We start from the raw sequence: 27,801 nt of genomic DNA, 5'->3' as shown, positions 1-27,801 counted from the left end.
TAATTACACTCTTACAGAATAACCTGGTTAAGTGACCACATATTTCAGGAACAGATAATAAACATCAGTCAGCAGAGACTCAGCAAAGATAGCAGAGTGTTGCCAAAATACATAACTCAAAGGCAGAAGTCTTCATCCTTTCAGTTCCTCCACCACTTGCCTTTTCTGCTGATCTTCTCTGAGCTCTCCATCATCAACATCTTTCTCACAAGAGCTTCAGTTCTGGCTATAAGAAGCCTTGATTTGGATAACAGCTTCCAAGAGGCTCTCTTACGTTTCCCCTTCACCATGTATTGCTTTTTGTACAAGGGGATAAAGACAAAGATATGTCTGAAAACAGGCCTATCTACAAACCCTTTAGCCAGAGTCAAACTGACTACAGCCTCTTTTACTGCCAACACATACTTATAAAGATCGACTGGCTCCAGCTGTAAACTCATGGAATACTGCAACACACCTGGGCCTATTTTAAGCTCACTTAAGCCAGCATTCCTCCTTCCTAAAAGGAATTCAATTATACATTCTACCTCTCCACACCTTTTCTTGCCTGCAGATGCATTAGTGTTTCGTTTGATTAGAGAAGGAGCTGGAAACAAATTGAAAGGGAGCAATAAGAAGCTGGTGTCAGTAGTACTAACAACCCATCCTGACTGCTGTGCCAACAGACATCAACTCACATTTTGAGCCTGCTCTGCCCCTCTCTTCAGGGAGCTGGGGGGGAAAAAGCAGTTAGATTTCCCTTCTGCTAGACATATTTTTAGCAAATAACAAAGGTGACTACAATAGACATTGATAAATAACCTCTTTAATTTGCCTCTCTCTCTCCTCTGACACACTTATGAAAGTCAGCTGTGACTAGTTCTCCTTCCTCACTCTCTTCAGTGACCAGTTCAGGTTCAGAAAATGCAATCTGTATGCAAGCATAAGGAAAGTCTTGCACTCTGATCCACAGCAACAGAAGAGATCCATTAGACTTTATAGAAGGATGAATTCATCAGCAGGAGTCCAAATTATTTAACACTGGATCAGCTTTTAGAGTTGGAAATACTGAAGGTGTGGGAATGAACAATAATTAAGAATAAGAAACTCCTTAGAAGCATCCAAAGACAGAAGCCTACAAAGCCAATGTAACCTTAGGTAAGGAAGCAGAGCAAAGACACCAACTGCTACCCAGCATGGCAAGCAACTAGAATATACTAGACCCAAGCCAGTGGCAAGCCCTAGTTTCAGTCAGCCCTTGTCCAATTTAGAGAATGGAGTTGTCAACAAGCAGGCACATTTCTTCCGTAAGGATTTTGCTTATAGTCAGTCTTGCAATTTAGTAATTCTTTTGATTTTTTTTTCTCCTAAATAAGTCTTCAAGACTCAGTGTTTAACTTCTTCCTACTTCACTTTAAGAGGATGTTCTCTTTTGAACAAATGTTACATACATGGATGAAGTTAGGCTTTCCTGCTTATCAATAAGATTCTTCTGTCAAATGTAAGCTTACTAAGGTATAATTAGAAGTCAGCACAGAGCTCTTCCAAGTTAATTTTGGTTCACTGTTTGGTCTGTTGGTGGTGGTTTGGGTTTTTTTGGTGTTTTTTGTTTTTTTTTTTTTTTTCCTCTTGCCTGCTTTTCCAGTCTAATCTCAAACTGTAGAGACACATATCAAACTGGTTTATGCATGGACTATTTTTCCACCTTGTTAGCCAGAAACTGTGTAGGTGGATCTGATGTATCACGTACAGGCAGGAGACTTTGCTTCAACTGCAAAGAGAAAGTCACAGGGGAAGTTACACACTCTGCAGAGAAGGTGCTTCAATAGGTCTACTGAGCCTCCTCAGAGGTGAGCACATCAAAACTGCAAGTGCCAGCTAAACTTTATACTTCCCCCTCTGTAAGACAGCTACAAAAGTAGTGTCTAAACAGGTCAGTATTATTAGGGCCCAGCTCTCCATCATGTGCAACTCCAGCTGGTGACTACCTCATACCTTTTTGGTCGGCAGGGTGAGGGGGCACATGTGGGTACTTGGAGCGCTTCTTGATATGGAAGTTCACGTTGTCCAGCTCCACGTTGAGGCTGATGGAGGCGGCTGAATCACTGTCCATTGTGGACTGGAAGCTGCTGACTGAAGTGCGCTTGCTAGGGCTGGCGGAGTCTTTTAGTGTTGGGTAAGGGGGAAGATACAGGGAGGAGAAGGGTTCAAATGGATATCATGAGGGTACCAGAGAGGAGAAAAATTGTCTATTACATAAAGACCAGTGTGTAATACTACAGGAGTACAGTATTTTCATAGTTCTAATCTTATCTTCATCTGTGCATGCTGACATATTGGGCATTCTTTAGTGCGTTAATATAGGGCCCAAAGCAAGCAGAAGTCTGCCTGAGAAACAGAAGGCAGCAATTTACATGCTTCTCCTCCATTAGAAGTATGAAGTTTTACCAAAATGCTGTATCCATCGTAAGAAACAGGAGGACTAGCCAGGTTATAGTTTGCTTAGATCCTTATAGCCTCATGCACGCACACGTAAACACACACACACATAAAGCAAGACATGGTTGAACTAGTGTTCCAAAGGACTGGGGATAACAGAAGGCAGACTGAGCACAAGACTCAGGTGAAACTCACTGGCTAAATTATCTTCTCCTTCATCAGCAATCTGCTCCGTGTCACTGTCGTCAAACTTGATGTCTTTGAACCAGGATGGCTCAGAGTGCCCCTCTACAGAGTTCACAGAGTCACTGTCTGGAGATGGGGTTTCTGAGAACTCCGTGCTCTAGGAGACAAGGAGAAAAAAAAAAAGGTGTTAAAGTGCAGCTCTGCTAAAATACTAGGCAGCCTCAGAAAGCAGCCTGCTACAAAAGCAGTACAGACATTTTAAAAAAATCAGAGGATACTCTCAGCAGGCTGAGCTAGGCTAGTTATAGAGCCACCCCCTCTGGCACAAAATACGACCTGTTTGGGATCGAAAACAAGTATTTCTTTACACTTCCCACGTGCTTATTCTCTGCCTCCCAACTGCTACACAAGTTGTAAGTGGTATTAAAGCACAAGTTTCTCCTACTCCCTCCATTAATGTGCACTGCGGTGACATTTTCTGTCACCAAATCCCGCTAAGTGGTTTTGAATGCTTCCTTTTCCACACCGAGGCGGGGGATGACCATACCCTTCGCCCAGAAACCAGCACATGCACCTTTTAGTGGAGGCTAATTCAAAGATACTGGAGCGATTCTGTGACTGGCCAAAGGCAGCAGCTCCAAGAGTTCCACTAACAAGTCTGGCTTAGGCTACTGTGTCAAAATAAAGCCTGGCTAGATTGACAGAGAATATGGGGACCATCTAAGCAATCTCCATCAGCCACCCTGATGCCCCCAGTAACACAAGAAGAAGTTTTCACTATCATTCCTTTAGCTACAGTGAGTGCAGCAAACAACCAAGTCAACAACACTGTGTCTCCTGACTTTTGTCCATGAGAAATGGGATCAGACAGTGCTTTCAGTCAATGAGAAAAAGATTTGGCTTTAAACCTGGAATAACATAACCCACTTACAAATAGGGATCCACAAGCACTTGCTAGCAAAGAGTAAGCTTTTACCAGCACACTGAGACAGTGCAGTTAACTAGCTGAGATGCCAAAGTCCAGAGCAATTTTGGTGGAAGACCCTGTGACTGTGGCCAAGAGCTGAAATGCACTAGGAAGACAAGTTGCTAATGGCTGCAGGCTTTGTGACTGAGGTCCATGAGGCAGCTGAGCCATTCTTCACTGCGAGAACCTGCAGAACATGGAAGACTCTGAACTGAACACTTTCAGGTAACAGAGGCTGCAAAGATAACTTGTTTAGGTTAAAAACCCAATCCAATCACTGAGGCCAGAGACTGCTCTTACTCCTCTAACAAGTTTGAGTGCAATGAAATATGGTAAAATAGCACCTTTGGTCACTGGTTCCCTGCCTCCCCTTCTGCTAGCCAGTCCTATTTGAGAGGCATGACAAAGACCCCCTCCCATTCTTGCATCATGTGGCTAAGGTACCAAATTCTTTTTTACTGTCATTACCGGAGATCAGAAAAAGGGTATCAGTATAATATATAGAAAGATCCAATACTTTTTTAAATACTTTTTTTTAAAAAAAACTTTTAAAAAGTTTTTGAAAAAGGAATTTTGAAACAGAAGTAGAAAAACACCATTGTGTCTTAGCCACTAATAACTGCACAAAGGTTCTAGATTCTGCACGTGACGGTGCAGCTGCCACAAGCACAGACTGTGCCATTCCAAGGCCTCCATGGAAGATGTCTACTGTGAGAGGCGCTGGCCAAGATCAGAGACTCTTTCCTCTACTTTAGGCAGCACTCTGTGTAACAACTCATCCTCCACAGAGGACAGCCACAAAGCTTTCCAGGCACATGCAGCTTCCTCAGGCTTTAAACCACTAAGTAAAAAGGCCAAGACTTCTCTGTACAGGAGAGCTGATTTAGAAAATATACAATGGTTGCTAAAAACAGGATTAGAAAAGATTCTAGTGAGGAGCCAAACCCAGCAAGAACCATAGGTCTCCTACTCTTTTACCTGTAATGGTTTGTAGAGAGCATACTCATCTCTGAAGAGCTGATCATGATGACTGACACATTCTAGCCAGCGTCCATCAACCAACGCTTGTCCTATTGCAATAGCTTGGACCCTGGAAGTATAAGAATAGAGCTGGTTTCCTAAGTCCAGTTCTAAACACACAGTTTACAGCACAAACATATTACAAAAGGAAAGAGTCACTTGCTACACGCTGACTCATCAGTATCCCATTGTTACATTTAATTAGACACTATTTAAAGTATTGGGGAAAGATAGAGTGTACTGGTTCAAGTATGGAACTTGGTGAAGAGATTACTAGTACTCCAAATTCAGCTGAGGTGTTCAACAGCTGATTAAGACACTTCATGTTCCTCTGATATTGTTAGCTCAAGTTTTACATACCAAGCTTCTCTGCTAAGTACTGTTGCTCTACACTTCAGAGCCGTCTCAGTTTTATCTCCCTCTTGCATAACTAAGTATATCTGATTCTTTAAACTCACAAGGTCAAGTGCCTGCCAGTGCCACCAAACATTTATCTATCAAACACTATTAGTGAACTCTGATCCCAAGGGCAGACTTGCCCTATGGGATATTAGTGAACATTTTTGGACAGTCTCTGTAATATACTCACTGTTCCCAAAATGTGTGGAATTTGTCCTATAAACTGCTTCCCACATCAGCTCCCAAACCAGACAGCCCCCTGTGCCTAGTTGTGTTGGGCCACAACAACCTAAGAATCCTAATTGCTTTGGCAGGCAGTAAAGTAGATATCTTAATTTTCTTTCTTTCCTTCCCATCTTTCTGTGAAGGGGTCTATCTCTCCAGTCCAAGGTACCCTATATCAGCCAAAACTCACAACTTCCTTTCACAGAAACAAGAGACACCAGCTATCCTAAAGCATGAGGGTTACCTTGTGGTTATGTGCCCATTTCTGATGAGCCAGTTGACCAGCTCTTTCCCCACAATGCAGTTGGGATGTGTCCGCAGCCAGTAGCGATGGTCTTGAAACTCCATCCCACTGTTATGATGACAAATTTTCTTCCACAGATCTTTCAGCTGAACTGAGTCCTTGACAGGGAGATATACAAGTTACTTACTGGTCTGACCTTAGCACTGGTTTCAAGGGTATGAGCTTGGGCCCTCAGATCAGCTTCTAGACCAAGAGCCCTCCACAAACAGGCACAAAATCTAAGCCATTCTGCACAACCTATGCAAAGGTGTTAACAGAACAACAAACAGACATGAGATCAGCTCCCTATAGCCTTCCTTTCACATAAAGTTGAGAACAAGGAAGAAACAAAGTGCATACCCTCAGAGTTAAGGAGAGTTTATTTTTAATGTGACAAAATTTTGTACTGCCTACAAGATACTTAAATCCTCCCTACTGCCCTCTTGTGTCCTATTCTTAAACTCAGGTGATGTGTGTCAATATAGAGGACAATGAAAAATCCTTTGGAAGAGGGTTTCTCTATATGATCTGTGCTCAACCTAGCCTGTGAGGCATAGTGGTCCACCATCAAGCCCAGATACAAAGGAAGTACTTGATACAGCAATGCACACCACTATGTTCAACTTCTAGGACATCTTTCCTTATTAAGGATTCCTTTTTCATTGTCTAGTATCAAGCGTTTTTTTTAGACACTGCTAGCTGTGGCCACTAAGCAAAAAAGGTGTGTACCCTTCCTAACTCAAATGACTCAATTTTTGAACCTGTAGATCTCTTCCCCTCACCACTTGGAACACTTCAGCCTATCCCTCAAACTTATTTTCAGGCCTGTTAAGCATGTGTACACACCAGCTTCTGTGTAAGCTATGCTCCATCCAAACTGAGCTATCTCTCTGCACCTGGCCCCTTTTGCTTTTCCATATGCACCCTGGCTTGGCACAGCAAAATCCACTGTTGCAGAGTGGAAGCTGAGACCTGGGATTACTTTGAGAGAGCAAAAAAGCACCCCAAGGGGTGGAGAAGAGACATTACAGTTCACTGTCTCAAATGCCTCACTCATACTATTTTTGTGTAACAGAGGAAGAAAAATAAAAAGCTTTAATTAAATTTTTAACTGGTTTCACCTTTTCAGTTAACTGCCAGACTCACATTATTGCACTTTCCCAAGGGTGCCCTGAGATTCAAGAGTTTTGCTCCACTTCTGTTACTGGACTGGCTTTCTGCTTTTATTTCCAGCAGTGGCTGTCCTGGGTATCATCCTAAAACCAAGAGCAGCATCTCCCTTGCCATGCCAGGTATAGCGTCAGTGGCTCGGTAACGGAACACACCATAGGATCACAAGATCTGACGCAAGTGGTGACTCCACAGTTCAGCTGCCCTGTAGTTTGCCCTTCACTCACATGGTGAATTCAGTAAATTGGACAAAACTGGCAGAGTGTAGCAAATCCTTTCACCTTGGGGATTCTGATCTCAAGTTCAAAGAAGAACATGTTTACCCCAGTGTATGTACATCGCCCCGACCTTTTATTTCACGAGCAAAGTTCACTAGTCTTCTGCATGGAACATGTTAAGCTTTAAATTAACACCAATAGAGAGTCAGCTCTGCATGGTAACAGCATTAAACAGTGGGAATTCACAGAAAATCCAGCATGAATTGACACTGCATCTTCTGCTCTTATTCTGAACAACAGCAATACTACCAGTACTCTTCTCCCTCAAGGAAGCAAACAGACAACTTAAACGATGTGAAGCTGAAGTGCATCTTGGTCCCAGTCACGTTCATAACATTTTAATTTTCATTTTTCTTCTGTGAACATACGTGCATGGGGCAGTGTGGTGTAAAGATGTTGCCTTAAGATGCTTCTCCCTCACGTGGTTATCCATTTACAAAGCAGCCCAGAAAGGAGTTGTGCAACTAACAGGAACTAGAGTGTTTCTGCACCCTCAGGAAAACTTCTACGCATTTTGCTGACAGCAGGCAAATACCCAACAACACAGAAATAGCTTTCCTGATTTTAAATTGGCAGTTGGGAGAAATCTTGAATCTTTTAAATACGTGGGAAAACACCCCACTCCCTTCCCTTCTCTGGATCTTTTTTTTGCCCCATTTGTTGGAAACACCTCTCCTCCCTCAGACAAAAGAAACACTGTTTTCTACTGAACACTGTAAGGTAACTGCCATCTCCAACACTGCCCCTGGGGAGAGGGGATAATAGGATTACACTGAACACTGTTGCACATTGATTTTTCCTTGAACAAGTACGTCACTACAACTTTCTACAAAAAATGTTATATTTATTCTGCAAACAAGGGGAGAGGCCAAGTTATGTTTTGGCCCAATAAGCTGTAACAGCTTAAACTCATTCATCACAGTGTAACCATTCTGAAGCAGCCATTTAAGTTTCTAATTACATGGCCTGTGAAAGAGAAAAATCTGAACTTGGACGAAACCAGAATCAGTTCATTGCATTACAGCTGAAACCATGACAGGTTTAACCCATAAGAAGCCGCCATACACCAACCCCACACTGCAACACTTCCAAAGTGTCTAAAACTGCAAACACCACATGCAACTATAACTATGATGGGTTTCAGGAAGATGGAAACGTCCAAAGCAGCATCAACGCTCTCTACCCCTGCACCATCTAGAGGAGGAGTCGAGGTAAGAGTGCTCACAAGAGCCTTTAAAGGCAGCAAGATACTCTTGCTAGATGACACAAGAAAAGCAAACGTCAAGCAAGACGAACAGAAGCCTCCAAGGTACCAGCAGGATTTTGCGCTCATCCTCACTGGCCTCTGCCTTCATATGCGTGCGGCTGGCCTGGGGGCTGACGGACGTCTCGTAGGCAGGCACCATGGGGGAGCCCGACCGGTCCAGCGACAGGTTAGTGATGCTGGCTGACCTGCAGTGGAAGAGAGAAGAACCGAAGTGTAAGTCTTCTTAGTGCAGTGCTTCACCAGAGCAGGCACTGATCTTGTAGCATGCTAAAAAGGAACTTAAGCCTGTGACACCGTTCACTTCCCTCAGCACAGACTCTCTGCTTAAAGCTTCCTCCCGCACCAAAGCAGAAGAAAGGATCCCTAGGAAGCAACGGTATGGCTTTGGAACATCTAAGTTAAATATAAACTTTTTTAAAGTTCTTTGTAGGAAGCAGTTATAACTAAGTTTAGGCACAGCAGTTCATTTATGTTTGCATTTGAGAAGACGGGAAAAGAGATGGGATGCTGGGTAATTAGAAGCTCCAGGGGCTCAGAGGCAAGACAAATGCCAACAAGGGCAGCCAACACCAGGATCTCTGTAAGGGCACTGAGATTCGCCCTCTCCCTGACCCATTTAGAATTCCTTAGCTCTCTGAAATGTATGGCTGACAGCTTGCAGAGTCTGGAATTTTGAACACCTGTTCCCTAGGGTGGCTAAACTGTTTGCTGAAGCTGGAGGTCCCTCCAGCTGGTAATCTTCCTTGTACTGCAATATAGAGCACCCACCTGATCTCAGCCCAGCTGTTAGGAAATCTTGGCTATAAACACACCATTTTGCAACAACTGCTCCAAAACTACAAATGTAAACACAAGTTTCACACGCTCTGCTCCAGTAACACACAACTAGACTAAGCTTCTGAATAACTGGAGTTCAACTTTAATCATGCTGCAGCAAGAAGCACACAGTGTAAGCTATTCATGGTTACGGTGCTTTGAGGAGTGAGAATGGAAAACACTTTTGCATACAGCAACAGGGAAGCTCCAAATGCCAATGCTGAACTGACTCAAGAGGCTTGCAGTAGTCTCAAGGATGAGAACTGTTGCCAGCCTCTAGTCTTTGGAATAAAACTCATATAACTTCACAGAGCTTGCTAACTGGCTGACAGCTTGCTAACTGGCTGACACTCACCAAAATTCTCAATGGATGATATGGCTGAGCCCAGGCATGAAATAGCAGTGCCACCCTATTTCAGCTTTTGTACTGCAAGGAAGGAGGCACTGAAGATACGATGGTCTCAAAAATCACTGGTTTTTTCCTCCTCTCTCTGTTGAGGAGGAATATGGGACTGATGAAGAGTTTTAGTTAGGTCCTTTTTAGTCATTTATGCTGAATTAAAGGAAAACTGTTTTGGCACTACACCCTTACACATCCAGGGCTGACAAGCAAAAACTTATTCATAGTCAAGAAAGGCTAAAACTCTGCCAGTCTTTACTGTTCAGAGGGTCTCAAGTTAAAGTTAGAACTGGCAGAATTACACATCTTAACAGAAAGCATTCATATGTGGGAATCTGACATGAAAGTCCATCATTAAGCATACTCTACTCCAAGTCATTTTGCAACAGCTACTTTAACTGTGCTGCCTAACTGTAAGCAGCAGGGATTTTTAATTTGTGTAAAAGGGCATTAAGCAAGAGTTAGAACAGTCAGATTTCATACCTGCATCTTTATCATCATGAATTACACCCAGGACTTTATTGTATTTATCTTTTCTAAAAACAGAGAGGGAGATTTTGCAACAAAACCCCCTATCCTTTAGGAGAACCTGCAAAGGAGAAGTTTGAATTCCTCCACTTACAACACTTGACTGTTGTGCTGTCCCCATAAATAATCAATTTGAGGAAAAAAAAAAAAACAACACAACACATATCCCCCATCCACAAAGAAAACAAATAATACTAAGTAACTTCTGCTACCTCCATCTAAACCCACTCAACCTGAATCATTTCTGCATACTCAAGCTTGCATCAAAGAAACATCTCCAGCTGCTTTGAGAAGATCTCAAGGCTAGTATCACTTAGTTTAAAGCCAATAGCTTTGTTTCCCCAGGTTCAGAATTTTGACAGAGGCAGGTTATATAGTGAATAGCCAGAGAGGTAAATTTTAACTTGAATGAGCAGCTTAGACCTGCCAAATCCAGCTTAGAACCCTCCTACTAATGCATGTGTGAGCAAACAGCAAAGGCCTTTTAAAATAGACAACATCAATTTGAACAGGAAGCAGAAGAGCAACCTCAAGGTTTCAGACATTTCTTGAAATCACTGCAGTTATTTAGCTTCAAACTTTTAACCTCAGACTCCTTGGCCTGTTTGCCCAAAATTGATTTTTGGTGCTAGTTCACTCACCATTAGTTTACTACTAGGTGAAATCTTTGGTGCTCATCCATATAGCTAGTGTGCATCTCCTCCTAACTGTCTCTATGACACAGAAGATAAAGACCCCAAGATGTCTGTTCCCTGAAAGACACACCCAGCAGATGAGTTCCCTAGGCTTTGCTGGTTCTGCCAGACCCCTCCAAATTGCTAAACACTGTGGTCCTGTAACACCAGTGAAAAAAAGGTCTCCAAACGTCTCACAGCTCCAACACTGAAGCCTGGATTAGCTTTGCTCTGTTCCTTATATCCTTGCTTCATCTTTATTTCCCCATTTTAACTGTAATAAAAGTATGTAACTAGAACCATAGCAGAAGCACTGTGAAGTGGAAATTGCTTATTCTTCTAATACCAGCCTGTTTAGTGGGATTAAGCTCAAACATTCACAAATACTAAAGCTCTCACCAACATTTCCAAGTTCATTCCAGCAGTCTTGCATAAAGAGCAATGATGGGATTATCCAGAACATTACCTGTTCCTAGCTGGTGACTTCCCTGCATCCTCCTGAGCAGACCCAAGGCGTGAAGACAATGTAGTAGTTGAAGAGTCTGGGTGAATCAAACTGCAAAGGAAAGAAGCATGTTACAGATGTTTGAGAAATTTGCCACATGCAGTGCTGTCAGAACAGCTGGAATTAAAACACAGTTAACTGTAATGTTACCTCTCATTCACACCCATGACTGCTATATCAATGAGGGAATAGGGAAATCTTTCCCCATCAGTAGGCCAATGACAGCTGGAAGACAGTGCTCAAGTCTTCTCCCTTCAGACTCAAGTCTTGGACAGTACAGCCTCTTCCTGTTTCCTGTATCATCCTGCCTTCTTGTAATCTTTCTCTATATATTCCCTATATCCATTTCTTAGACATCCTCCCTCCTTAAAGGCTGCTGTTCCATGTTTTCGAGGTATAGACATTGCCCCCATCCCCCCAGCATATCATTGCTGCAATCTAAGCACTGCCATCTATAGCTATTGCTAGACAGCTTTTACCAGGACAGCCTGACAGCTTTCTGTAATTGTTTAACCCAATTACCATCACCTTTGCCCTTCTCTTCCTTCCACCCCAGGAGGAAAGAGAACAGATGTTCATACATAATATAAATTCCTACTGGCAAAACTGTATCAGACAAACCACTACACTCCAACTGATACAGCCACACTGGCTGTTCTCTGGGATGCAGACATGCTACTAGCATCATAAATGCTCTTTGTGAGAAAATTTACAGAATACAACTTTGCCTGAGTAGCTGCACTTGCCTAGTGTACACCACTTGTGCACTTTTAAATGGCAGGGCCCTTCAAGTTACTTAGAGCAGGAGCCCATGCCTCTATGTTCCAGCTGCTCAAAGAGCAGAGCAACATCAGACAAGTAAACACAGCACCACTCTTCTAAACACTTTTCTCATTGCTTGGCAGCATATGACAGCAGGAGAGGCAAGTGCCTTATCTCAGATACATTATTTTGGGGAGAGACTCAACTCCTAAGGTTTTCTCTAAAGCAAACTACTTACACAGAAGCCACATATATTAGGGAAAAAAAAGCAACTTTGCTTCCACTAAGAAGCTGTAAGTTGCCACTTTCCACTGTCCTGCCAGTTAAGTTCAATGTCTTGATTAACCTCTGAAGGTTAATCGGGAACTTACCAAATGCAGCATTGAAAAAAAAAAAAAAAAATTAAAAAAGAAAAAATGCATCCCTTTGTGAAGTTTTATATTTTAAGAGCAACAAGCACTGAAGAAAATTTCTTAGTGTCCTAAAGCAACATCAAACTGTGTAATCTCAGTCTCTCTCCCTCTCACACACAAATGCAGCCCACGTTCACTCAGTGTCTCCCAGTAAGACTAAGTGTTCTAGTAGAGGAAGAGTTATCAGCCTTTCAAGAATAGACAGTACTTCTCTTAACAGATACAAGCTGTCCAAAATAAAGATATAAATATTTTCCTTGCTTGTTCATGTCTACAAGCTGTAGAACTGCTTTAATAAAGATACTAATCACACATCAGAAGACAGAATTATTATTTCTACCATTTTCTACACCTGAAGAAAAGCGTTTTGAGCACATATACTTATTTCCTAATTCAAAGTTTGGTTGTATTCATCCCAAGCATTGCAACATTACTGCTTTAGATGACCATTAAACCAGAAGCACTTTACTTTATATAAGCCTAAAGCTGATTATTTAATTGCTTCAGTACAGGTACACCATATTCTAAAAAAAAAAAAACAAAAAAAACAAAAAAACACCTGGAAAGCAAGAGTCAAGGCATTTTCTGAAGACAGTTGGTTTTGAGTTTTTTCTTTCAGAACCACTGGAAGATATCTGCTGAGAGAGGCACATGTCACTAACACTACCCCTCAGATAAAAGAAAGGCTCTGACTCAAGACCTCCTCAGTAACTTCACACCCACCTGCTCTTCTGCTTTTAGGGAAACACAAATACCACATCTGATTGCTTCTTTCTCCCCCCACATTAAACTAAATAAAGGTTCTCAGAAATTAACTTGTATACCACTTGAGAAGTGCAGTGTTCTTATATTCACCTTCACAAAGTAAAGGCCCCTCATTTGAGAGAAGAAGTGTACTTTGAAAGGAGATCAAAGAACCTTTACAGCTGTCCTTTCAATCCCACTTCAGTTGAAACAGGCGTTACTTCCACCTTTTCTCTTATTTACACAGACAGAATTGCTTATACTCTCTTGTCAATCCAAAACCTAACATGAAAAGCATCAGTGTTACACTGCCTTACCTCTCAATACACTTGTGGTAGGAAGTGATGTTTTTTTCTGTTTGTCTTTTTAAACTCCAAAAGCTATAAGCCTGCTCTATCACTGATACAGGATCATTGATTCAATCGGTCAAAGGAAGAATTTCAAATAATTTAAAACTCCACTAGAAAAGTTTCCACATTTCAATTTGAAGAGAGTAATATTATAAGCAAGCACAGGATTAGATTCTTTTTACAGAAAACACACTTCTAAGTTTCCTAGATGGAAACCACCAGCTTTTGTAGGCAGTTGTCAGCCTGAAAACAGAGTTCAGCTTCTGGAGCTCAGCGTGAAGCCATTTCTCTTACCTTTGCCAGGTGAGGTCCTCCTCCAGGAAGATGTTGCGGCTCGCTTTGCGGCTCCCCACGGGCGTGCGCGGCTCGCCAGGGTCCAGCACGGACACAGGGCAGGCAGAGTCCGACAGAGCCTTCAGGTCCTCCCCAATGGAGTTACTGTCTGTGGAGTGGGCGTAGCTCAAGGCTATTTTGCGGCAGTAAGTACAGGCGCGGAGATCCCCTGTGGAAAAGGGAACCAGAGACTGTAAGCAAACAGGAACAAATACTACTCTGTTCCTACAGGATCAGAGGTGTGCAGTGGTGGGAAAAGAAGGATTTCCTGTTTCAAAACCTCTTTGTGCATTTAAATCTAGCTCTCATATTTCCTTAAAGAGAAAAACCCTAGATAACCATACAGTCAGGGCATTTCTCCAAGTCCAATGACGATGTTCTCAACACATGATTGGTAAGAAACAGGTTGCACGGGCAGGGAGAGAAAGTGCATGTGCACTCTGAAATTGTGGTACAACAGCCAGTCAAGTATGACACACTAGCTGATGTCTGAAAATCACTACCTCCATCAGGAGATGTGTACAGTTTGGTTGTCAATATTTGAAAGAGTTTCTCTCACCCTCAATTAGAACATGTGGATCCTTACATTTTAAAACTACCATTACTAAAAGCAGCTTTTACTTGAGCACGCTATTTGTAGTGAACATCCTTCTTCAATAGTGGCCACATTTGTTTTGTCATCATGGACACAGTGTTGATAAATATAAGCAGGTATGGCATATCCACCATTGTGCAAGAAGAAATTGGTAGAACTGGGTCCTGTCATTCTTTTTGCTTATTTCTAAGCACACTAGAGACCAGTGCAGCATTCTCCAGCAGATGCCAAAATCTAAAATGCAGTAGCCCAAACAGAGCTGAGCACACAGAGAACGTTCTGCTTCTCAGCAGACAGACCCCACCTGTGTAGCCCATGAATTTTCCAGGGATTTCCTGGTTGCAGCATCGACTACAGAAGATCTGCCCACAAAGTCGACAGTGGTGCCTCCGCCGGAAGGTGGTGAACTTCTCACTGCAGTCATAGCATTCTTTGCATTGGCTGTCAGGCATCCAGTATTGCTTCAAGTCACTGTCCTAGAAGGGAAGACAGCAGAGGAAAATTTTTTTAAATAAAAAAAGCACACAGATTCATGATTGCCTTGTAGACTGTGCACATAAAAAGGACAATTTCCTATATTCATGTGTGTGCACACACTCTTGTGTATAGGCACACACATGCACAGAATGGATTTTTCATGTGGCCTTATAGAGAGTCATGAGGCTGATGGAACTCTTAACCGTGACAATAAATTTAGTAAGCCTTTGCCTTCTTGATCCAAAATGGAAGCAAAGTAGACTAAAAACTATCATAAGTTGTACATAGAGGTCAAGAAGAAACAAACCTATTTAGCATTTGCCCATTTGCCTCTGGCACAAGACAGAGTTAACTAGCAGAGTTTAAAAAAAAAAAAAAAAAAAAAAAGCAGCCAAGAACAAAAACCAAATCTCACACATTAGTTGAAACTGTTATCCAGGGGTAAATCAAATTAACAGAGCAGAAAGATTACTTCAACAGCTAACACTGGTATGTATTTTGAAATGATTACAGATACATGTAAGAAGTTTTGTTGTGAGATTAAATACTTCAAAACCTCAATAAACAGTTGTAAAAGCCTGTGTCCCAGACTGATGTTTTTTTCAAAACTCCTGGTTAACTGATGTTGAAGACAACCATGGAAAATACATTGAGCAGATATGCCAATTTACAGCATGGGTGTAGCCACAGGAATTTTGGCTTGTTTTTAAGACTTCAAAACAAAGACTTAAAACTTCCCTTTGGTGTTGTAGCTATAAACAGAACAAGACAAGTCTCCCTGTTACAATTCTGAGCACACCAGCTACAACTACCATGGATGGAGACAACAGCTAATCGTCACATGACAGCTCTGACTGAAACACTCTTTGCTCTTTTGCTCAGTTCTGGCGATAAGCCTTTTCAGGACTGAATACTCTGGGTTTTTCTTTGTAAGAGAAACTGCTGCAAGCATTTTCTCAAAACAACCCAAGAAGAGAGTAACCACAGAGAAGAAAAGTAATCTGTACTCTGATTTTCACATAACAAAAAAAGTATACCCTGAACTGGGATTTATTTTTGGATGTTCAAAGTGAAGTTTGATATTAGTTGTTAGACCAATTTTGTGACCAAAACAGCTATGATCAACAGGACAATAATTTCATCCTGTCCTCACTCAAGAAAATTTATATAGAAAGAGCCTGAAGACTGCTCAAGGCAGTCTAGCATTCAACAGAGTTCAGAAATTTTTAAGATGAAGACTAAGCTTCAAGCAGAGAAAGGTGCAGTGAAAAGCTTTGCCAAGGAACCGCTGCAAAGCTGCAGGGGTTCCGATTAGCAGTTTTTGCTGCGGCTCTGCATGATAAGTCAAGCCTCTGGTTCTGCCACACTGCTGTTCCAAGCAGCAGTGCCTCTGCCCCACTTGCACATGACTGGTTGTTTAGAAAGTTGGCCATTGCTGGTGACACCTTCCAGCACTCTGCCTTGCTGAAGACAGAGCCAACACTCACGACAAGAACAGCCTAGAAGGAAGGATTCAGAACAGAAGCCTGGCTCCGTTAGCAGCAGAGGCTGACTGGAGCAGCACCTTCCAGGATCTGACACACGCTTTCTACGACAGTAAAGTGGTCTCTAAGAGTCAGACCAAGTCCGCAGTAGGAAGAAATTGTTGCCTGGAGTGACTCAAGCAAGACCCAGCTGCAGTCAAGGGCAGTGACGCATTCCTGTTTATACACAAGTCAGCAAGCTGGCAACTAAAATAACGTGTTCAGAGAGAGATCTAGACATATTCATTTCCTGGTGCACCCTGTTTGAGTACTTCTCCAAAAGCTTCAAAGGCCTCTCAGAATCTCCAGGGCCTTCAGAAGCCGCCAGAAACTGAAATATTAGTAGGGGCCACACTCAATGCCTTGCTTACAGCACTGAAAAGCTTCTGTTTCACCCTCAAAAATATCACCCTTTCTACCAAAGCAAAGCTACACTTACTAACAGAACAGCACTGAAAGCTAAGTGAGTTTACTCACAGTCTACTTGTAAAAGCTACAAACCCAAAAAGCCTTTCTCCTCTTTATTCAGTTTAATTAAATATACTTTTGCCTGTTTGCATGTTGCTCCCAGGCACAGCTATTTATATCATCACTTATAAATAGTTGTGCTTTCTTTTCTCAACTAGATCCTTCCCTTAAAGGCATGGCCCAGAGGGAGGTCCATAGGCAGAGAGAGTTAAAATCAGCAAGTCAGTAGCAACCACCAGACCCTTATCCAGCTGAATCAAAACTGATTAACAGAACAAGCCTTTCAAACAAATATTGCTGACCAATCATTACGACAGTAAGTAGCAGATTTAATTCATTCTCAGAATTCTCATTATTATCTGTGGCAGTGAATGTATTTCACCTGCCCATTGTTAGCCTTCAAGGATGAAACCACTAGGTCACACTATGCTAGGTAATACAGAAGTGGGAGGGAGTCTAAAGTGAGAGCATCTGGTTCAAATTTAAGAAGCTGAGCCACTGCAGTGTTTCACTCCTACGATGACAGATGCTTGACATGTCCAAAGTCAACATCAACTTAAATTGTTCCCCCTGCACTGGCACAATGATTTTTGAGTTTATTTACTCCTACTTCAAACACCTGAAAAAATACCTGTGATGTTATCTAAAAATGAAACTCAGAGAAGCTCAGTAAACAGTTCAGTTTCTAACCAGTTTGGTCTACAAATTTCTCAGAAGTACCTGACTCTTCCCCTCCATGATTTCTTTGAGGCGCTTTAAAACAGTGCTGAGGCTTCTTAACTGAACAGCTGTTCGAGGATCATGACCTCCCAGAGGTGGTTCTGCTTTCCTCCGATTGTCTGGAAGGGAAGGGAGAGCAGTATTCATTGCTTCCACAATACAGAAACATTCACATCACAACACAAAACCCCACTGGAGGGAGAAACATTGGTACACGTATGCACTTCACAAAGTTACAGGATGTATTACTTCTTGCCCTTGCAATCTTCTCCCCCAAAAGGAGCTTCTGATGCCAGCTGGTTTGCTTTGATTTGCGTTATAAATAACATCTCCTGCATTTACAAGAAGCAATTTAAGTTCTCTGAGAATTAAAACAACTTTAAATAAGTTCTTTTCAACCTACTATACGAACCTTGTAATAGCCTTTTAGAAAGCACTGAAGTCTCATTTTAGAATGCCCTCTAGGATATTAATACTTACAAAATAATTGTAACAATATTCAAATTTATTCTAGAACTAAACCGGTGTCTCAACAGGAACATATTTATAAATGACTACAGCAAGCCTCAGGACTCAATTGCTCAGGTCCTATTAGAAACAGTAACTCAGAATAAAAGAAGGGTTGTTTTTGTTTGTCCTTTTCTAAGAAAAAGCTAAGTTCTTGAGAACTTCTATAGTTATTCTTCATTAACTATAGCAAAGAGACTCCTGAACAAAAAGGTAACACAGCCAATTTCTTTCCTATAAAATGCTAGATTACTCAGAAGCATTGCTGTATCCATTACAAATAGGATCCTTCTCTCCAGAAAGATCTGCAAACACAGTGCTGTATTTACCTGAACATTTAAACATTTTCAGAGTCACTTCTCTACAACAACTTTTCTGAACAGTTTAAAGTTTCTTACCAGCTTCGCTGCTCTCCATTTGACTAACATTTTATGTGGACTGCCCCTTGTACAGGAAAAACAGACATGGCTGCTTTCTGTTTACTGCTTCAGATACCACTGATGTCAGCAGTAATTCTGACAGCACCAGCAGAAGCACGTTAACTGTTGCTGTGCAGTAACAACGCAGCTATTCTTTTGTGTGCAGGAGATCAAAACACTTAGAGTAATGTGATCAAAACTGTGGGATTCCATGCCTCCTCTTCAGGTTCTTACTGGGTATTTCTAGTTAATCAGCCCACATACAGCTGCTTAATGACCTATGTACAACAAATAATCCACAGCAGAAGATTTTAAAGAGATTCTAGAGTGCTCAGACCCATTTCAGTGGCTAGCCACTTGGAACTTATTCTAACACAAAGCAAAGCAAAACAAGGCAAAAAAAACACCCCTCCCCCCCCTCAAAAAAAAAGTCAACAAGAATACTTTTGGACAGTAACAAGTTGAGTATATTAGAGAGATTAAAGCAACTTTAATATTTCAAGGAAACATTGCTAATACCATAGAAACCTCTGACAACTCCTTACTTCTATGACAAGACCTATGCCATGTTTACTTCCTGGACTCTTCTGCTGTAATTTTTGTACTGAAGAGCATCTTCTTTCCAGGAATGTTGCTTCCAATTCAAAAAATTACTCTCAGGCTTCTTACATAACTAGATACGAACCTTCTCAGGCAAGTGATGCCCAAGGTATGAACAGACACAGTCCTGAGGAAATGCCACAGGTAACTCCACACTGGTTCTCTTGTTAGTTAAATGCCCTTTCCTGTGTTACATACATAAAACAATGCCAGAAGGAGGTCATCTACATTAGAAAAGCATGTCATCAACACTAGGAGCATACAGCTAATCTGTTTATGGCAGCAAAGCTGACCAAGTCTCAGATTAAAATTCAGTTAGCTCTTTTCCTTTTCCATCATGTGATTTCTCCCTTTCTGGGGAAAGACATGCTGTACAGCAAGAATGTAAGAAGTTATTGTCCCTGCAGTACAGGGGACACTGTGTTTAAAACACCATCCTTACAGAAGAGTTCATATGTATCAGTCTTAGGCTAACTTTCACTCCTGATCCAAATTCCATTATTATAAATACCACAGCCATTTTCTCAGTTAATGCACACGATTTACAGATGTGTGTTTTCAGTACTGTAACTGTATTTCCTTATTTCACCATTAAATCTGCAAAACTCATGTTCCCTTCCACAAACACAGAAACTAGATAAGAGTATTTTTCTTGCTTTGCCCACATCAACATCCCAACTCCCATCAATTGCACTTCTGAGGAGAATAAATCAAAACAAATACACACCTCAGGACACACAACCACAATTACACACAAGAAATTAGGTTTTTAAAAGAAAAATAAATATTTAAGTGTAACTTAATGTGTTATGACAGCCAGATCAGCTCTACAAAGTTTTGCTTGTCACTGTCCAACCAGCACAAAAACAACTGCAGGAAGTGAAGAGAGCTTCCTCGTAGTTTTGCTATAGAGAGTCCTTATACTTTCTCAGTCTACAACTTTACTGTATTTTGATCTATTTACTCTTCTTCCTTAGCCAAACATTCATACAAAGCAGTCGTTTTTCACTTGATATCATTTTGCATTTAACAACCAAAAGCCAGCTGCATCTCCATTGAACAGACCAACCTAAGCATGGAACACATCTGTTCAGAACCACGAGTCTACATAGCAATTGTGTTTTTCCTATCCATTTCCTTCCCAGCTGCATGTTGACTGAACAAAATCCCAGTGTACCAAAGAAACCCCACCTACATTTCCAGTTTGACTTATCTCTAACCTATTTATCCTTCATAAGCTAAAAACAACACATATGAACCCCGCCAGGGACACCACAGTTTTGCTAATACAAATTAACAGGAATTGCTTTCTAGTTATTTGCTGTAAAACCATATCATTTCATAATCAAGTCCCATCTTCCTCAAGTCATTGCCATACAGAGTACTGACAAGCGTGAAAGCTGTCCTTCATCTTACAACGTGCACTTTCATTTGCCAAACCCTTCTCCAACAGAAAAGATTCTCTGGTAGCAAGTTATGTTCTTTATGGTTACAAATAAGCCCCACATGCTTTCCTCAGGCCTTCTTCCACCTCATATGATCGTTGGCCTATCCTTACTCCTACTAAGCTCCTTTGCCATTCCCTATTACTGCCAGTCTGCTACAACTGTACAGCATTAACAGCATTATCCTGCATGACAGAGTAACAAGCTTGAAGTGCTTTTACTACCAGTGCTCCTCCCCAATTGGTCAGCATTTCCAGTTCTCCTTAAATTGGATTTGCAAACTGTGACATTATCTCGGTACGAGACTATTTTGGTTCAATCCAGTACCTTGAAAGCACTCAGCTGATGGCACACACAGACACAGGCAGTCCAGTACAACCAGCTGGGCTCACCGCCTGTAAAAGTGACACCAGCTCCACAGCACCCTACTCCAGCTCATGAGCATGCTACAGATTACTCAAGAAGGAGGCCACAGAAGTTAACACAGAGTCTCAGCGCTGGTTCTTCAGCAGTACAGCCCACAAGGCATCTCAGACGTAAGCCAGGTGTCCAGCAGCCTCTCCTGTTCTCACAAAACCCAGGACGGTGCTACTATAGCGTTTTTGTGTAAGCAGTCCTGAAGGGAAGCACACAACTGAAATCCTACATATCTGATGCTAGACAGTTTCCTAAAAAAGCCACCATCCCTCCATGTTGCTCCGCACTTACAGTCGTCAGCCAGCAGGTTCCTGAGCAATGAGAATATCTGCTGTGTAGACAGTGCAAGCTAATGCACAGATGAGGGGTGGGAGTCAGCATCTTTAGGAGAAATTCAATTCCATAACTGTTTAAAGGCCTTTTATTTATTTATCCCTTCAGTCTGCTTAAGCTTGGCATGTTATTTAAACATAAGTAGGCTAAAGAGACCTTCCTGAAGAGCCTACACATTTTCCTGCCTACCCTTGCCGATGTGACAAGGTACCTGAGTAACTCCCAAGCCTAGCCAGACACTTACAAGCCTGCAGATACAAGCTTGCAAGAAAACTGGACTAGATACCTCGCTGTCACTGAGTGACTGAAGCCTACCAATCCAGCTGTTTGTGCAAATGGCAACACTTCTTCTCATTCTTTAGATATTTATTAAAGAATAATTTCCAAGATTATTTGTGCAGCCCAGCATCAGCTACAGTGGCAGAAATAAAATTCTCCTCCACTCAATGTTCAGAAATCCTAAAAGACCTGATTATTCAGCACCTTTTAAGACAAAAGAAGGCATGAAACTAATTTGTCTAAAGCTTGCTTCAAAAAATACAATGCCTGATTTTTGGAGGGAGAAGACACAAGCATTTTTCACCTCTTCAAATACAGTGAGATATAAAAATATAAATACCTGAGAAACTCCCTTGAAACTTCCTCACCAGTCCAGTACACTTTTACTTGCACCATACAGAATCCATGTTTTGTACAGCACTGAGGTTATTTAGGGGAATGATACTCAACAGTACGTCAGGCCACTCAGTACTCACTATCACAGAAATATCTTCAAAAGGCCAGTAATTCCTGCCTGGTCTAACTTTACTTCTTCCAGGCTGATTCATCATCACATTTTTTCTAAGTACACTTTCACCCAGACCCAGCAATATGAATGAAGGTCCTGAAATGGAACTGGAATAATACAGCAACAGGTTCTCCTTCACACCTTACGCTAACTCATTGCTCTGGCTGTCTGCTGACAGTGGAGGTCAAACAGCAAGATTATTTCTGCCTTTTGAGTATTGAACAACCTACCTCCCCTAAGGGTTTCTAATTTGTAACCCTCAGATAATTTCCAAGTTATTTACAAGTGGTAACTGAGAATGAAGTAAATTGGCAAATCAGCCAAGAGCACACTGCTGTATTTGGGGCATTTAAAAAAAAGCTTAAAAAAAAAAGAAAATCCACAGCAAAAAACTCAAACAAACTTTAAGTGGTTTGTTGTGACAGGTACAACTGAATAGGACAAACAGTACTACAGGGCAAAGAAGCTGAATGTGTCCAACTAAGACAGCATGCAAGTGACTTAGACAAAAATGCTGATTATCTGTACAGGACTTTTGCCTGGCTACTAAGACTAGACATCCTTCTAAAAATCACACACACATTAACAATGTTTAAGATCCAGTTTGTCTGCACTAGGTATTATATTCTTGAAAATACTGCCTTGCACAAGATTTTCACCCAGCTTAGCAGTTTGCTCAAGGCTATCACAAAAAAACTTGATAGTAACCAGGCAGATCTCAAGAGGGACCTCTGAAATCTATTTACTGGCTCTTGCAAATCTTCAGGAGGCTATTACATAGTTGTATCTCCAGTTGCCATTCCAGCTAAAAAGAGATTCAGTATAGGATTTGGCAATAGTTCCAAGATTAGGAATAAAAAAAGGTTTACACACAAACTCTAATTCTCAAAACAGCTACAAGCACAAACCTGTGTTTGTAGCTCCCTTGAGGACACAAACATCAACCTCATTCACTGAGCTCTGAAGTTATAGTTTGCATGTGGCTGTCAAATTCAAGAAGTCTCTCAAGACAAAGTAGAAATTTTCAAGGTCAAGGTTCAAGTGACTTCAAGACATTGGATGTGTTTTGGCAGCCTCTTTTGTTCCCAACTGTTTTGTAATTGAAACAGCAGAGCCCCAACAACAGTGTCTTGCTGGAACACTAAGAAGGATGGAGAGAACGTGTTTCTGAGGTTAAAATGTGTTCACACTAACAGAAGTAGCGTAGCCTGATACCAAATTCTGCTACTTATCTATACAGTCAACAAACCTTTATTCCCCTTTTCCACTTCACTCTGAAGCATCCCAGAGTGGCTAGCACAACAGTCCCTTGTAGCACAAACAGCTGAAATTACCTAGGGTTGTAGAAGATCTTCTTTGCAGCTCACCAGTCAGTTGTTTTTTGTAGGGAACTGGTGACCTCAGAGACTGAGCTCTGGTGGGGTGCTGAGGACTGGACCAGCCACCACTCAGTGCTTGTGGATCACTCTGTCCTGCCTCTGCTCTCTCTGCCGGGGATGAAAGCCTCCCATCATCTGGAGTTGACAAAAAGCAAGAAACCAACTTTTCAGACATGATAAAAGAAAACCAGTAGTATATGCAAAACTAAGTGAAAAAACTCTCATAAATTGCTGATTTGGATTATGATTATACATAAAAAAAGATGTGAATTTTTAGTCTGAAAAGTACAATACAAAACATGGAGACAGGTCAGTATGTAGAACATTTCTGTCAAGGCTCAGGTTATTTCCAAAATATCCCTAATGTGAAAAGTGTCTAAAAAACCAAACCGTCATGCATGAATTATTCTTGCTATATGAAACAGCTACACTTAACAGCTTCTGCCCTGAAGAGTGTTTTTCAGTTATCTTAGAAGCCAGTACTGAGGTCATATTAAAGTTACCACAGCCTTTAACAAACCAGCCTCTTCCATCAGAGGATCAAGTACAGACATGTTCTCATCGATTCCAGTAACATGCCCATTTCATGGGCGGTTTCAAGGTTGTTTTCCCATTTTTCAACACAACACTTTGCTGACTCCAGCTACATTTGTCAGAGACAAACAAGTGAAGCCAATATTAACCACATCTTATGTTACTTTCAATAAATTAATAATGACAGGTGGTATTCTATTATGCACACTAACAGCATTCATAGCAAGTAATTATTTTTCAGTCTGCAAAAGAAGAGCCTGAGAAGATCAGTCTGCTTATGCAAAAAGCTATCTCCGCCCTTTTTCCCTAGCCCAAACATTGCAGAAGTATGCTCAGCAGAGCTGGATAATGAACAGACTAAACAAAAGCAGCTGACCTGTAGCACAAAGGCCAAAACCAAGTAGCACTTTTTGAGATACAAAATTTTCACACTTCAGACTGTTTGATGGGGATCACCTAAGCCATGCAAATGAAGGGTTGACTTCCTGTAAATACACTGCTTCATTGCAGCTCAACAGCCACCCAGCTGAAGGTACAAGATGCACAGGAAGGTGAGGAGTGAAGGAATTCTGGAGTGAGAACTTGCATTGGAAAGGGCAGGCACACACAGGCTGGCAGAGGGCTACTTCTGCTTTTAGTCCCAAAAATCTTCAGGCAGAAGAAATACAGATGCCCAGCTAAGAAGCTATGCAATGCTGTCTGCTAACTGGCTCTTGTCTGATCTGCATAGGCCACCACACATCTCTAGCTGCAAGATACTGGTTATCTTCTCCCACAGTAAAGTTCTATTATGTCACGCAAAAGCAAGATAAAACATCCCTCACGTAAGAGCTGGCTCACCATCCATTTGCCAGCCATCTGACATTATGCTCTTATATGCATAGGTGTTTTTACAAGCTTATGTGGCAGCAGAGGGCATGAATAAAACAGCACACACACAGATTCCCCAAAGCGTTTACCTTTGCTGAAACGGAAGAGACTGACAAAAGAGCTGTAGGCCGATTTAAAAGCAGGCTCATCCTGGTCAGGAGTCAGGGGTTTGAAGTGAGTGAGATGAGAGGGACTGCTAGGAGAATGAGGTAGGTCACTGGTAGAGTCCAGTGTCGGAGACCGTTTGTCATCTGTGGCCATTTCACGTGCCCTGGAAAGAGATCAGCAACATGCATTATGCACAGGGTGCTGAAACGGAACAGCTTCAGTCAGGTGAAGAGGAGGTGTCTCATGAGATGCTTGAGTGGGGACATTCACCCCAGCTACCACAGACATCTACTGTTAGTACAGGTCCAGAGTGCCAGAGTCCAGAGCCCGGGTCCCCTGCCTAGTCACTCACCAGAGATCAGCATCTCTGCAGAAAGCAATTCGGAGCTCCTAGCTGAACATCCAGAGCAAAGAAAGTCAGTCAACAGCCACTACACTGTCTGAGGACATACTCTTGTTGCTGTTTTATGGGAACTTGGAAGTTCTCAAATGGAGACTCAGCATGCTTATCACAAAGAAGTTTGGCCTTCAGCTCAGGAGAAAAGCTGTCAGTGCTGCAGCTTCTGCAGCCCTTGTAAAAAGAAAAGTGAAGACGGGCATGCCTGAGCAAGCACAAGACCTTTGTCTTGTTCTTTGGCCAGGTTAACTTCAGAATGAGACACAGAACAAAATGCAATAACAGCAGGACTGAAAGATTAAGACTGGTGGCACGCTGCTTCCTTTCCTTCCTCACTACAATACACAGCCTTGTGCAGGTTACTAGAGAGGCAACCCAAACCACGGTTTATTTGTTGTCACATCTAGCACCTCCAAACTTCCATGTTTTCAGGAGGAGCTACATTAGGAAAAGCTAACAAACAAACCTCAAATCACATTCTATACTTATAATTTATATTCTATAGAATCATAGAACGTTTTAGGCTGGAAGGGACTTCTAGAGGTCATCTGGTCCAACCTCCCTCCACAAGTAGGGACATCTCTACCTAGGTCAGGTCACTCAGAGCCCCATCAAGCCTGACTCTGAATGATATTGTTACGCCTGCTTGCTTGTACCAAAGCCTTCGTACAGCCAAAAGTCACACTTTCCACAGACCATATTCTTTAACCCCAATAAGCACCTAATTTCTTTCACTCCACCTGCACTTCTGGCCTGCTAGGTGAGGTGCTTACTACCTTCATCTTTGTTTACACAAGACTTAGTGAAACATCTGACAGAGCAGGGAGCTGATGGAACCTACGAGTGACAGCTAACTTTTACCCATGCCAAAGATCAAAACTCTGTCTGAGTCTACCTCCTGCTTGGCAGCTGATAGACACTCCTTCATGAAATACCAGTTTCCACAACTGCTCCCTAGAGTCTACAGATATATATTACTGACTACAAGATTTTCTTCCAAGTTCTAAGAAGCATACTAAAAATCTATGCAGTCCAGAGAAAATCCACATGGTTGGCAAGTGACAGTGGAAGTGCTAACAAGCTGCATGCTGCAAGGTGTGACCAACCCTACAACAAAGGCACAAAAGATGGTATCTGCAAGTCCATCACATCACTTCTTTTGCTTGTTGCTCAGTATAGTAAGCCTCTCCAGCTCAGAGCTTCTCCTGATGTTCACATATCCATAAGAAAGAAAACAGAGATACTTCATTCACAAACTTTGAAGAGAAATTTTGGTCAGGTCCTTTATGTAAGGCCGAGGCTTAGTCTGGAATGCTTCCTCATCCCTTGCCCCTGTAAGTCATGGTATTTTTTGCTGTTGTGCATTTCCGCAATTTCAGCAGACAGAGATGATCTGAACATGCTTAAACACCAGAGTTCAAGGAAAGTGCCTTCAAGACCATATCTTCAGGTAAATTTGGAATTGTTTGATCAATATTTAAGGCAACTGATAATTTGCTTTTTAAATGTTGAATGTATGGCAGGGCTGTGCTCCCTTCATACACTACCACATTAAAAATGCTGTTACAAAGACAACTAGAAGTTTTACAGGAAACTATGTTCATCTCTCAGCAACTGGCTACAGCCTGGCAAGACAAAATAAATAAGGAAGTCTCTCTGAGCTTGAAAACATCACATATGTGAGTCTACAAAAAGAAACTCTAGCTCCAAGCAAAAAATCCCATACAGTAATTGCTTCTGTGACAGTAGTACTACCCTAATTAAAACAGATTGAAAAGAGCACTGTACTTGTCATTAGCTCCAAAAACACGTGGATTTTATGTGCTGCATAACACATTAGCACAGGAGTATATCACTATCTATGAAAGTGCTTTAGTTCCATCACTATAAGGAAAACACTCACCCTTCCCTGCCCCAAAAGACAGGGAAAGAGTCACTTATTTGTATACTACGAGAAATCAGAAAGCAAGGTGCACATATCAGTCAAAAGGGAACAAAGGAAAAAAAATTTAAAAATCACACTACATCTTCCTCAGGACCCTTACCAAACAGCTACGGGGATATATCTAAAAGCACTTTAGGCTGCAAGGTTCTCAGCAATCGCGAACTCACCACCGACAAAACAGAGTGCGAGAGTGCACCCGCCCCCACCCGTTCAGCAGCGACATGCAGAAGGGCCCTGTAACACCCTGCATCCCACCAAACTGGCCGCAGCTGTTCAGAGTCAGCAGGCTCCAGACTCTCCTCACCTGGATGCTGCTCCCAGACACCCGGCTAGCACACCCGGGGTGGGAAGCTCAAAATCGTTACTTAACATAACTGCGTGACACGCACACGCTTCGCTTCGCTTCCAACGCCTTTTTTCGCCTCTGCCGGGCGCCCTGCGAAGGGGACGCTCCCCTCCTCCCTTGCCCCGATACGAACCCGCCGGAGGCAGCTCCGCCGCCTCGGGTGCTGGACCCGGAAGATCACCTGCGACGGGAC

At 42.0% G+C, this 27,801-nt stretch overlaps 1 protein-coding gene across 1 annotated transcript in view; it reads right to left on the bottom strand.

Annotated features, from left to right (window-relative positions):
- Positions 1-25,073, bottom strand: part of PIKFYVE (phosphoinositide kinase, FYVE finger containing) — a 61,086-nt gene extending 36,013 nt beyond the window's left edge. Inside the window, exons 1-11 of the mRNA XM_008938882.1 lie at positions 24,902-25,073; positions 23,364-23,516; positions 17,522-17,640; positions 14,638-14,809; positions 13,700-13,907; positions 11,098-11,187; positions 8,260-8,398; positions 5,460-5,617; positions 4,550-4,661; positions 2,614-2,761; positions 1,975-2,142 (exon numbers count right to left, since the gene is read on the bottom strand). Coding sequence (XP_008937130.1) covers positions 1,975-2,142; positions 2,614-2,761; positions 4,550-4,661; positions 5,460-5,617; positions 8,260-8,398; positions 11,098-11,187; positions 13,700-13,907; positions 14,638-14,809; positions 17,522-17,640; positions 23,364-23,516; positions 24,902-25,073 — 1,639 coding nt within the window. The remainder of the gene's footprint in view (positions 1-1,974; positions 2,143-2,613; positions 2,762-4,549; positions 4,662-5,459; positions 5,618-8,259; positions 8,399-11,097; positions 11,188-13,699; positions 13,908-14,637; positions 14,810-17,521; positions 17,641-23,363; positions 23,517-24,901) is intronic.
- Between the last annotated feature and the right edge of the window lie 2,728 nt (positions 25,074-27,801).

This window comes from Merops nubicus, unplaced genomic scaffold, assembly GCF_000691845.1.
Source record: "Merops nubicus isolate BGI_N331 unplaced genomic scaffold, ASM69184v1 scaffold27384, whole genome shotgun sequence".
Classification (NCBI taxonomy): Eukaryota; Metazoa; Chordata; class Aves; order Coraciiformes; family Meropidae; genus Merops; species Merops nubicus.
The sequence above is the reverse complement of the archived record's forward strand: the minus strand, read 5'-3'. Positions and strand labels throughout refer to the sequence as shown.